This window comes from Ambystoma mexicanum, chromosome 1p, assembly GCF_040938575.1.
Source record: "Ambystoma mexicanum isolate Mex_15411 chromosome 1p, UKY_AmexF1_1, whole genome shotgun sequence".
Classification (NCBI taxonomy): domain Eukaryota; kingdom Metazoa; phylum Chordata; class Amphibia; order Caudata; family Ambystomatidae; genus Ambystoma; species Ambystoma mexicanum.
In genome coordinates, this window is record NC_090921.1 from 166,073,723 (window position 1) to 166,087,049 (window position 13,327).

The 13,327-nt window shown below is 43.7% G+C and overlaps 1 protein-coding gene across 4 annotated transcripts in view; it reads right to left on the reverse strand.

The window, feature by feature from the left end:
- The window catches only part of GIGYF1 (GRB10 interacting GYF protein 1), a 1,784,248-nt gene that overhangs the window by 1,515,908 nt on the left and 255,013 nt on the right, over positions 1 to 13,327 (reverse strand). For all 4 annotated transcript variants that reach the window (XM_069645982.1, XM_069645992.1, XM_069646001.1 and 1 more), the window contains one exon: positions 11,334 to 11,429. In XM_069645982.1, coding sequence (XP_069502083.1) covers positions 11,334 to 11,429 — 96 coding nt within the window. The remainder of the gene's footprint in view (positions 1 to 11,333; positions 11,430 to 13,327) is intronic.

Sequence of the window (13,327 nt, forward strand, 5' to 3'; positions counted from 1 at the left end):
AGGATGGATGACTTTATCCACACTCAAAATGTAGTGATGGCAGCACTGAACATCGTGATTGCTCCATTCCTAAAACTATATGAGAATAACCAGGTTACTCACTGTAGTGGCCCCCTTACTCCTAGTCCATAGTCCCCTTTCCTCCATACTAATGGGACATCCCTCCGTCCTGTGGGACGGGACCTGAGCGCTTTGTAAAAGCACCCAAACATTTCCAAATTAGTCCTTCCTCTCTTTCTACACAGGGCCCGACACGCGGCCGTAACCCCGCCCATCGCCTATCAGTCCTTTTCTATCGCCAGGTCAAAGACCTTTTAGCAATAACAGAGGAACCTTATTAGAGGGGACGGGAGTAAGGTGGTCACTACGGTGAGTAACCTGGTTATACTACGTGTCATGGTCCAATCTTGAATCTTCCTGCAGGAGTGATGCTGGCCCACCAGGCCCCCTAGATGTGCCAATTCAACAATCTCAAAAAGTTATAATTACTAAACTGGCAAACCCAAGGGGAATGGAGAACAAAACAAAAGCAGATCTTCTCTGGTATTCTATGCAGACCTCTTCTATACTGGTTATTCATCTGGAACTGGTAAACTGGCTAGATGTTTCTTCAGTGCTGAGTCTGCGAAGATCTAAACACATAATATTCTATTAATATTACTATACTTTATTTCTTTTTCATATATATATATATATATATATATATATATATATATATATACACACATACACACACGTGGCCTATGCTGAATTGCTGATAGGCTAAACATTGTTTAGTGTCTTTTTAATATTTTCTTTGACCTCTTCTTAAAATTCAAACTGAAAACTTTAGAGTCTTAGTTAATGATGAATCTAAAGTGTCCAAAAATACTTCAAAAAATGTGACTTGGAAAATAATGTCCTTGACTGAAAGTTTGTGAACTTCTCCCAAATCACAATGAATTGTTTATGGAATTCTTTTTCTTGGTAACTTTCACTTTAGCGCAGGAACAAATGTTGACATGGAATAGACTATTATATCCAGAAAATAGCATGCTCATAACTTGACTGAAATTGATTTTAGGAAACTCAGATGAAAATGTGCTCTATAAAAATACGAAGCGAACGAAAAAATATTCACATCTCTTATCCTAACGCGCCTTGTAAAAATGAACCGCGCACTTGAAGAGAAGATGCACGTACCTCGCACTCTCGAAAAGCTTCGCGCTGAAGCAGATGCCCGCGCACTTTTTAGGAGCCGCGCACACCGCGCATGCCGGAACGAAAACACGCTGCTGTAGATGACCGCGCACCAAAATGAAACGCGCACAACACGCGATCCGAAAAAGGTCTGCGTACCAAAGGAAAACCAAGTATCCTTCCCGATGCCGCGCCTGCCGTGCAACCGGTTACAAAAGATATTTCCTGCGTCACAACCAGGAAGTCAATATAAACAAAGAAGGACGTCAAATAAACGTCTCCTGGTCCGTTCCTCTAAATTTAAAAAAAAACGACTATCACGCACACGCGAATATTCGAATAAATATTTTCTTTAGGTTAGTACTATATTAGTATTATTAAAACTCTATATTAGTCTAAACCCTATAATACAATGTAGGCCAAAGTTCAGCACATTAAATATTCTTAGCGCTACATTAGAGAAAAAACTGCAACCACAATTTCTAAAAACCAAACATTCATTTATCAGACGGTAAAACAACTCGAGCTAGAGCACAATTAGTTCATTGCATTGTAGAATTATAATTCAAAAAATATTTCTTGACTCAACTTGTAAATGTCATTTTGAATAATAAATAAAATGATATTCCACTCATGGACTTAGCTTCCTTCATCTGTATAGAAAATAGTTTTCTCAATGCAGGATAAGTTCTTCTTGAATTACTTTATCTTCTTAAGAGTAACTTCTTAAATAGTTTCTCAAATTCAAATTTAGTTACTTTTTCTTCAGAGCTAAATTAACTGCTACCTTCCTCTAAGGAAACTGGAATGAAAGGCAGTTTAGAATCCTGGTGAAAGTTCCAAGTTACCTCACAGCTCTTCTCATCCAATCACTGCTGTGGAACAGACTCACCATCTTGGCTTGGGAACTTAGACACTTCCTGATTAGATTAACATTAAGGAAATGTATTTACATAATCTAATGTAAAGTTCAGAATTAACATCAATACCATATTCAACCATGCTTCTACATGTGTATGTGATGGTGTAATCTCTTAAATGAGGATTTTCTAGTATAGTGTCTCTTAGAACATGTGTAAATGTGCCATGGGATCCTGACACTACGTCCCGTCCCCTTTCCTCCATACTTATGGGAGATTCCCCAAGCACTCTTTACAGTAACTATGGGTGGATGGAAAAAAAACCTTACTGAAACAGCTTCTTCAGCACAGCCTGACCAAACTGGGCATCAGCTCTTTAACTCAGGTCTAGACAATAAGGTTTACAAAAAGCCGATGGGGAGACGTCAACGGGTGTATAAGTAGCACACACGGCGCCCGTTGGCCTATGTACATATAATTCCAAACGTTTGGCAACAAATTTAAAAAGTGACAGGAAAAACAAAAGTATGTGCTGGACATGTTTACAATCGTAAAGTAATGGCTTCCATAATAATGGTTATTATTATGGAAGCCATTACTAATGGTTCGTAGTAGTAATGGTTCGGTTTTTCCCCTCTTTTGTATCTGTGATCTTGTACTGTGTAGATTGTGCCGGCAGACAGGTATCAGCCTTGCGAGATTTGAGATGGCAATAACCCGGAATAAATCTACAGAGGGGTAGGTTGGGAGGGCAATGAGGAATATGTTTGAGGAACATCCAATCGAAAGAACGTTACCAGTTGGTAAGTAACTTGTTCTTTGAGTGGATTGTGTCCTCCAATGTATTCCTCATCTTAGATAGGCTCCCAAAGCAGTATTTTGCATAGTTCCTCTGGAGAAGGGGTCAGAATTTTTCCCACCAATGCCTTTAGATGGCGGAATAAAGCACTGCTTTTCCAAAAGTCAGCTCCCTAGACTGGGAAGCATCCAGGCTATAGAATTTTGAGAAGGTGTGAAGTACAGACCAAGTTGCTGCTTCGCAAATGGACCTTATAAGGACACCTTTGAAGGGCTGTGGAAGAGGCGATGCCTCTGGTGGAATGCGCCCTTAACCCTTCTGATGGGTCTTTTTGTGCTAGTCTGTAGCATTCTGAAATGCAAAGCACGATCCAGCTGTCTGTTTTGTTACTGATTGACCCAGTTTTCTCCCTGTGTAGCCTATAAACAACTGGTTGTCCACTCGAAGCCTAGAAAGTCTAGAGATGTAAAAGCTTAAAGCTCTATTTGGGTCTAGTCTGTGTAATCTTTCTTCCTCCTTAGAAGGAAGAGGTGGAGGATAGAATGAGGGTAAAACAATTTTCTGACAAATGAAAATCAGATATTACCTTCGGTAAAAATGATGGTTTAACCCTCAATACAAATCTGTCCCTATGGAACACATTATAGTGTGGCCCAGAAGACAGTGCCTGCAATTCGCTCACTCTTCTTGCTGATGTTGGAGCAACTAAAAAGGCTGTTTTCCATGTTAATAATCTTAATGGACACGTGTGCATAGGCTCAAAAGGGACACACATTAAGAATTTTAAGACTAAATTTAGATCCCAAATCGGTACTTGAAATGGGTGAGGAGGAAACACAGTGAGACCTTTTAAGAATTGTGTTATCAAAGGAATTTTGAAGTAGGAGCATTCTTCCGATAAGCGCTTGAAAATAGAAAGCACTGCAAGGTAACCTTTTATTGTTCCGATATTCAGACCTCTATGTGCTAGGGTCAGAAGAAAAGATAGTACTTCCGGAATAGAACATAGAAAAGGGTCGACATTCTTTTCCCTGCACCAGTGCAAAACTTTCCAACGGCACAGAGACTTTGTTGCTGCCCTTCTTGCCGAAAGCAACACCTCCATAACACCTGGAAGGTTCCAATCCCTGTATCTCAGCCTTTCAGATACCAAGCATGAAGGGGGAGTGTTCTGACCTCTGGGTGGTGAACCTGACCTTCCATTGGAGAGAGAAGGTTCTCTGAGGAAGACGTACTGGAGGACAGATGGACTTATCTAGAAGGTCCAGATACCACATTCTCCTGGCCCAATCCAGAGCAATTAGGATCATGCGGTTCCAGAAGCGTCTCAGCCTCCTGATGACCTGAAGAATGATGGGAATCGGATGGAACGTGTACAATAGTGGGAAATTCCAATCCACCACAAACACGTCCCCCAGGGCTCCTGTCAGGGGAAATTCCCTTGAGCAATACCTTTTGCATTTTCGGTTGGTACTGGTTGCGAATAGGTCTACCTGAGGGGTTCCCCAAAGGGCGAAGATCTCTTGAATGACTTCCTGAGCCAATTCCCATTCGTGGGATACTGTGCTCTGCCTGCTCAGAGCATCTGCCGTCATATTCTCTTCCCCGGCTAGATGAATTGCCGTTAGAGATTCCTTCCTGAATCGCCCAATACCAGATCTGCATTGCCTCTCTGCACAGGGGTAGTGACCCCACACCACCTCTTTTGTTAAGGTAGTGCATGGCCGCTGTGTTGTCCGTCATTATCAGGACATTCTTTCCCCTGACAGATGGCAGGAAGGCCTTCAGCGCTAGTCTGATTGCCCTCAGCTCCAAAAGGTTGATATGTAGTTTGGACTCCGATGGAGACCAACGACCATTTACTGTCAAATCGTTGGCATGTGCTCCCCCACCCCAGGAGTGAGGCGTCCGTCACTATTGTGATCTCCGGCTACAGTTGCCAAAAAGGTTCTCCCTTTAGGATGTTCTCTGCACAGGTCCACCAAAGGTGGTCTTGTCTGACGGAATCTGAAGAAGATCCGTCATTTGACCCGAGAACTGGGACCACTGAGTCTTTAGGGCCCATTGAAGGGATCCCATCCTCAAGCGTGCCTCTGGCACCAGAAAGATGCAGGATGCCATGAGGCCGAGCAACCTTAAAAAGTCGTAAGCCTGGAGATTTTGGGCATTTTGAAATTTGGAAACCATCTGAAGAATGTCTTGAGCTCACGTCTTCGGAGGCGAGCTCTTTCCCAAGGATGTTTCTAATACAGCTCCTATGTACTGAAGCTGTTGGGAAGGTGTCATTTGAGACTTATTTAAATTGGAAGGGGAAGTCCAGTTTGTGGAGGAAGTGGCAGGTGACTTTCAGATGATCAGTGCTTGCTCGGCAGAGCACGCTGATCAACCAATCGTCCAGGTAGGGGTAGACATGAACCCCCCCCTCTCCTGAGGTGCGCTGCCACCACTACCATTAACTTGGTGAAGACCCTTGGGGCGGAGGTCAACCAGAATGGCAGGACTCGAAACTGATAGTGTGAGTCGCCAACTACGAACCTCCGGTATTTTCTGTGTTGAGATTAATCGGCACAATGACACCAACCAGTCCTGGAGTTGAAGGGCCTGAAGGATCTGAGAAAGGGTAACCATCTTTAACTTGTCCTTCCTGAGGAACTTGTTCAAGTTTCTTAAATCCAAGAAGGGTCTCAGTCCTCTGTCCTTTTTGGGGATCAAAAAATACGGGGAGTACCAACCCTTGTTCCTCTCCGCTGCAGGTACTGGTTCTATAGCACCTTTCTCCAGCAGGGTTAGAACTTCCTGCTGTAGGAGCGTGGTTTGAAAGTTTCAACGGATGTCTCCCTGATTGGATTGCTTTGAGGTTGCTTTAGAAAAGGAAGGCAATAGCCTTGGGCTATCATTTCTAGAGCCCAAACATCTGAAGTAATGGCTCGCCATTCTTGCAGATGCTGCGACAGCCTGCCTCCTACAGGTGTTTTGTGGTGCAAGTCCTCAAAGTGGTTTTGTGGCGGATGTTGCAGCTGCTGATGGCAAAGGGGCTGCAGCTGGAGCTGGCTTAGCACGTTTTCCTCGTCCACTACGAGAGGCCTTTCTTTGGCCCCTTTCACTGGCCATTCCTCTAGTCTTCCCGTATGAGGTGTAATAACGATAGGATCGTCCCCTCCATGATTGCCCTTGCGCACGAAAAGGCTGAGGTTGCCTAATAGCAGCTCCTAAAGATTATGCTGCTGCTTGAGGTCTGCAACCTCTCAAGGCTCTCGTCAGCCTTGTTGCCAAAAAGGTGAGACCCGTCAAAAGGCATGTTCAGGAGGCGGTTCTGTACGTCTGTTGCAAAACCCGACTTCCGTAACCACGCAAACCTGCTTATTACTGTGCTAGTGCCCATGGACCTGCTTACACTATCTGCAGTGTCCAATACAGATTGAAGGGATTCCTGCATATCTAACGATGGCTAGGAAACCTTCCCTTTCTTCCCCTTCTGGTATGTGCTCCGCCGCCATTGCGATGCACTCCCACAGAGTGTATAAAAATTTTGCCAAGGCACATGTGGAGTTGGCAGATTTTAATGCCATGCTCCCGGCTGAAAATACCTTCCGTGCCCAACCATCCACACGCTTATCGTTCCTGTCTGGAGGGATAGATGGGTACGCAAGTTTGTTGGAAGCTGTGGTTGCCTGTATGACCAAACTCTCGGGAGTTGGATGTTTTGACAGATAGCCGGGGTCGCTACTGGCTGGGCGGTATTTTGATGCGAGGGATTTATTTACCGGAGGAATAGAATCCGGAGTTTCCCAATTCTTGGCCACCCTGTTTTGTAAGGCTACATGAAAAGGTAGTACTGGGTCTTCAGTGGGACCATGGTCCAATATGTCTGTTGAATCGTCCTGGACGAATTTGGCTGGTGGTCTAGCCCATCCCAAGTAATCTACCACCTTGGTCATTAACTGACGGTAACATGGACTGGCATGCTCTCCTGGATCTGGTCTACCAAAGTCATTCTCAGGAGAGGTGTCAATGCCACTTGCATTGTGTAAAGACTCCACCAAATCCCTCATTCTGCTTTCCTCTGAGATCAAGCATTCTGGGACATTTGGGGGGCCATATTCCAATCCAAAAGGTACATTTTCCTCCTCTGATCTCTCCGGTTCCACAAAAATTGAGGTCAAGGATTTGAAAAACTCATTCCTAGGGAGAGGCTTGAAAACCTTCTCTGGGAGAGGAGGAGGAAGAGGTGTAGTACCAGGCTCTGAAGAAGTTACGTGCTTTGTAACTTTCTCCTCTTTCTGGCTGCCCTGGCTTGGTTGGAGCCTTTGGCGCCGAGGGTTTCGGCGTCAACGCCGATAAAGGCGTTGACGATGACAGTGGTCGTCAGGGTCTGCTTCGAGGGCATCGAGGCACCTTCGACGGTTTCCCCTTCGAGGTGTGATAGGTCTCGGACGGCGTCGGTGACCTCGAGCAGTTGTCTCGACTCGACCGCTTATCGCTCGGCGTCCTGGAAAGATCCCTATCCTTCCTTTTACGATCATCCGGGCTCGAGGGCGCGTGAGTGTCGGAGCGATGACGCTCCCGGCCGGCTTCCGAAGAAGGCGCGGACCGAGGCTTCGCCTTCTCAAACACCTCCATCATTTTGACCCTGAATGCTTCCCACTCTTCAGTAGACGAATATTTTGTGGGGCATTTCATTTTCGGAGACTCATCTGACGACAAGGTGGAGGGAGACCTATGGCGTCGTTTCTTCGACTTTTTCGACGAAGACGAGCGATGAGAATCGCTTCGGGATCTAGATCGATGCCTTTCGCGTCGAGATTTTTCCCCATGGGGTCTCGACTCTACGCTAGAGGCTTTTCAATCCTTCCGACCTACCTGTAGCTTTCCTCTCCTTTCTTGCAAGGCCTTCCCCGTCATCGCCTGACACTTTGTGGTGTCTCGGAAGGCCACGACATGGAGGCCTGTTCAAACACTCGCGGTGCGGGTCCATGATCGACATTTTTGAGCCGCACAAATTGCATTTCTTAAAACCCGATCTCGGGGTCGTGGTCGGCGTCGATGACAAGGACATAATTACTTCTCTTTATATTATATTTCTTGACCGAACTCTAGGCGCGCCGAATGTCTGAAGCAACGTAACTGCAGAAAAACGGAACTGAGGCCAACTGGCGCCGCGCCTGCTACTTATACACCAGATGACGTCGCCCTCGACGGATGCCTTCGAGGGACCATCGACGCAAGGCGCCCTCTGCCGAAAACATTTCCAAAGAGCAGCAAAGCTGGATGGAATACATCCAAGATGAGGAATACGTTGGAGGACACAATCCACTCGAAGTTATTTTACTAGCTTTGAACTGTTTCACTATTCTAAAAAGTAATAGTGTTTGTTTCTCCATCATTCCTGAACAGAATAATTGTAAAAGTCCAAGTCTAACAATTGGGTGTACCCACCTTAAGTGGCTTGTGCTCTTCTAAAAGTGTACCATTTGGTTTTGTTTATTTTAGATATGCTCTAAAGCCGATCAAGCTAGTCATAGATACATATGGCCCCAGAGTTGCATACAGCCCCTCTGAAAAATATACGGGTTGTTTCACTATCTCTGAACTGTTCTAAGACGTCATATTGGTATTGTAACTGTATCCATTCCAAACAGAAGAAAGTTACATATGTTGCAAAGTTTATAATTGTAACAGTATTGATTTAACCAGGCAATTCTTGAAACTGAATAACACGAAGTTAAGACCAATAGGGTCTGCTGCTCTTGAATTACTAACTGTATTCGTTAAGTATAACAAATTTGGTTTTACTCCCCAGAATAGCATTTTGCCATTCTGAACATGTATCTTTAGGTTTGGCTCAAGTTGACTTGCTGACTGCTCTTCTAAATAAGGTTACATTTTGGTTTGTATATCTGGATTTTATAATTCGGTTTATATGAAATGTAACAGTGCTTAACTTTCCTAAGATTTATCTTTTCTTACTTGTATATTTAATAACAAATTTTTACAATACACAACTTTATCAGTGGTTATTTGTACCATATGTATCCTACCATTGTCGTACCAACCTACAGCCCACTCACTATCCCTTCAAAGATAAGCCTGGCTACTCTGTCCATGCTACCCACATCTCAGGTGGTACAGCCTTATACTAAGAGTGGAGTTTCTGTATTGCCTCAGTTTTATGAAGCCCTTAGTTGAAGCCCATTTCGACAAAATGGCCCTGTCTTTTTTCGCCATTTTCTGTTGGAAAGGTCCTTCTTGAGATTTACTCTGTGCGCCACACTAGGTTTGGTCTCTTTGATCATTTTGTCTTTGGCAGGATTCACAAGTGAAGCCGCCTCTGGCACTAATATGTCTGGCAGGGGCAGAAAGTGAGGTAGGTGCCCAAAACTCTGCTTAATCCCCTTGGTTACTGGAATGCACCCAAAAGTGATCGGCTGGCTGTCCGGCAAGGACAGCCACCCTGCTGTGTGACTGACAGCTAGGCTGGAATGAATGGGAGAAACCTGTATAAGAGGCAAGGCTTTTTGGCTTTGTAGGCAGAGTCAACCACTGGACGAAGGAATGCGAAGACTACCTTGGAAGAGACGCCTGCTGCAACTCCTGGACCGTTGGTTTGTCCGGTGAAGCCCTGTTGCTGTGCTGAAGCTCCGACTTCTCCCCTTGAGTTGGTGGAACCAATCAACTCCAAGTAAGCCCGTCTGGACACCCTATCCTGGACCCCAGAAGCAAGGAAAATATGAAGTGGTATCCAAGAACCGCAGTGTTTCCATTTGCTGTCAGACACGAGGAGCTGAAACAACGAATGAACCGCAGAATTGAAGTTGGCCCATTGCTGCCGCTGACCGTCCCATTGCAGAGCAGGAGTCCCCAGACATACTTCCTCATGTCCCAATGACTGAGGCTCAGGAACAACAGGATCTGCATAGCTGTATAGGAAAAGCCAGCTGGAACAATTTCTTCTAGCCAGAGGTACTGTAAAGTCTAGGAACTTAACTCTTGTTGTGTAGCCTTACTTGCTCTCAGTTGAGACCCGTCTTGGTTATCTTGTAAAGATAACCAAGCTTTGCCCCTCACAAGCTTCCCAGCTTGTGGCCCTTCAAGTGTTCTATTTTTTGCAAACATTGTGCAAGACATTTTACCTACCTGCAAAAGAAGATCTCCAGCTCCCCTTGACATTGTGCAATTAACATTGGCTGTCCTGGCTCCCTGAGAGACTTCATTACCTCCGGCTTTGTGCTTTGGAAGGTGTTGAAAAGTACTTGCCTGTTTACGAGTTATTTGTTAGCCTTTGTTTTATTCCTCCATTCTATCTTTTTCACCTTATTCAGTATTGCTCTGAATGTACCAGTGACAAATCAATGTCCACAGTGTTGTAGCAATTTAAGTCACCCGAGGGTGTAGGAAGTGTCAGTGTGCCATCCCCAATGGGTGTCATCTGATTTAGAGAAACTAAGTGTTTTGAAGTATATTTAAGTGTTGCATGTTTTGCTCCCTTTCTGAAGGTTTATAAAACTGACTGTGAAATAAATTAATAATGGTTTTATCAAGAAACCTAGAGTGTAAATGTTTATTTGGATAACTATTATGAAACTGTCAACATTACTGCTCACACTGACCCCTCTTGAGATAAGCCTGGCTGCTCGACCACACTACCAACATGTGTAGTTCAGACTTATACCAAACGTTGGGTTGCCAGGAGGTCAAGATTATTGTAAGTGCACCCAAAGGGTACTACATACAATCTTGTCTAACAGAGCTTTAGGAAATCGCCCATCCTCCACTTAATCAGCTAAACATCATCAATGGATTGCTTATCTACCTGTAACTACGGCAATGAAGGCAAATGTAATGTCCTTGGGCTGACCCAATTTACTGGGCCCAGCTTATTTTCAATTAGTATACTCTTTAATGCAAGAATTTATGTGAGAACATTATACATCTCCCAGAATGGTACTGCGCCATCCAATAACATGTTTTCAATTATGATAACAACCATCCTCAATTACAAAAATATTAAGCAATGTGTATGTAATTTATAGGTTTAATTTTTTAACTGTTGGATACAGAACACAGGGATTGAAATTAAGATTGGATATGCAGGAGCGCATTAAACAGTAACCAGGAGCTACCATTGGGGAACAAAGAGCTAGTACATAGCGCTTTGCAAATCTAACTTCAACGTAAGATGCAAGCTTATATTCTCAATTATGTATGACCCTATATGGTTTAAAATATTTAGATGCACCCTAATATTTATATATTCTCCCAAATACACAGTTAAATTCACTTCGGTGTGTTTGTTTGGCATCAACTGGCCTGGGAAGCCAAAGGTAGCTGTTTGTGTTGAGCAAATCAAGCAGAAGCTAAACTGAACAGCTCAGAGTTAAAACAGCTCCAAGCTGTCAATTACAAACCCAGAGAATACCACATTCCGTTCTCACCTTAAATGAGCCTGCCCCTACACCCACTCTATTTTCTATTCCATGCTTTTGTCCTAATCTTACCTGTTCTTCCTCTGTTAAAGGGACTAGAGCAAGTGGCGGCAAAGGCTCATCCTGAAGAATGATAGCAAATTCCTTATCTTCCATTTCCTCGGGAACCTGTCAAATACAGACAACTTTGTTAGTGGTGTCTACTGGCCAACATTTCAAACTGAAATGCAGGGTGAAGTCTGATAAAAAATAAATCATTCTTAGTATGATAGGATAGAGGAGTTTCATGGTTCTCCATGTCTGAAAATAGCATAGCCGTTGTGCAGTCTATCATTTCCATGATCTATCCAAGAGATAACGCAAGTAAAACAAAAAACAGCAGAAATAACTTACAACTCAAAGAGTGCACAACACAAGCAAACGATCATTTCATAGACAAATGTTAATTAGTGAAGTAGATAATGTGCTCAGGAATATGTGCGCTTGTGGTAGAACAAACAGATGCAGCGCTTTAAAGACTTTGGAAGTCTAATCTTGAATACCAAGTCGAGGTTGGCACTGCCTATTCCCTAGCTGTAGCCTGGGTGTAACATGAAGGTAGTCTCAGACTGCATGCCTCATCCTGTGAGTATATTATTAGATGGGGTGTAGAGGTTAAATGGCTCTTCAAAGGTAAAGGGGTTTCTACATTAAGTATATCTGGAGTCCACTGCAAAGGAATATTAAAAGCAGTGTTTGGAAGAGATTGCACAATTTCTATAAAAACAACCAAATTGTTTTGGCCATAGGTTGGCATAAGACATGGGAATGTGTATAAAACAGCAAGCGGCTGCCTGCCGATGAGAAACATGCTGTCAAGGCAGCAAAAACAGTGAAGTACAAATTATTTTCTTCCCACTTGCTCTGGCAGTAGATTCATTTAACAGGAAAACATTAAGCAAAAACACATCTGTTATCCCCTCTTTCTTCCCTCATTGAATAGCAAAGTGTCCTTAAGATCAGTTCCATGTTGAAGCAAGGGGTTCAGACATTTTGTCTTCATTTTATTTTTTTTACAGCTGCTCTTGTCAGTGAAATCCTCTCCCCTCTGAACCCTAGCCACCAGTCTTTAGCTGACAAGGTTGTGTATCCTTCCAGGAGTTACCCAAAGTACAATATCCTCTCCTGGGTTAGACCACTGCAGCTAATACAAAGGAGGGGCAGGGTTTCCACCGAGCCTTCGATTTTACAAAATCTGCAGGTCATTTTTTCCATGCCAAACCCTGCTCTAGTACATAGCACTTCTCGTGTTACACAGGTTCAGTCTGATCCTCAAATTGTGATCTAAAGTGGGGGTCTTTGAATTTTCTCATTCTTAACATGGCTTATGTCATGTGTACAGTTTCAATACAATTTAGATTTGTTTGCCTCATCGATAGTGGTAATCCAATCAGTTACCCATAATTTTTTCTTGACCTTGCATGGGAGGTCAGCAAGCAACGCACCACCTCCAATAGCGCCGTTCTGTAATCGGCAACCCATTTTAACAGTGCACTGCTGGTTCCGCTTTCCAGTTTTGCCTCTATTTGGGTTAGTACTGCGGGAGAGTTTTCTGTCATGCATTTCCCCTAAAAGTTCAACGAGTTCCACTTCGCTGACGATTTCAAGGATGATGGACCCAATTACTTTCTAATAAGCCGAATCGGGACTGATCTTGGAAGACCAAGTGCCTTTTTCCAAAATAGGCCTTCCAGTACGGTCCAGTGCTTTTGTGGCATCGCTAGCAAGGCATCAGCTCCAGAGGTCAGCGTAGGCACCACTTTGACTTTGTAAAACTATATTATTGGTAAAATAGAGAACCAAAAGAACATGCGCTTTAAAATGAGGGCTTGATTAGCAAGGGCCACAGTGTTCCCTCTTAGTGAGTCAATGGTATGAGTTTCCACTGTACTTTCAGATTTGTATCCCCAAGTATTTAAAGGAGTCTACTGAGGCACTCACTGAGGAACCCAGCTTCCATTTAAAAGCATATCTAGATTATTTCCCCTTTTTCAATGTTGGAATATTATTTGGCAGTATTAATTTTC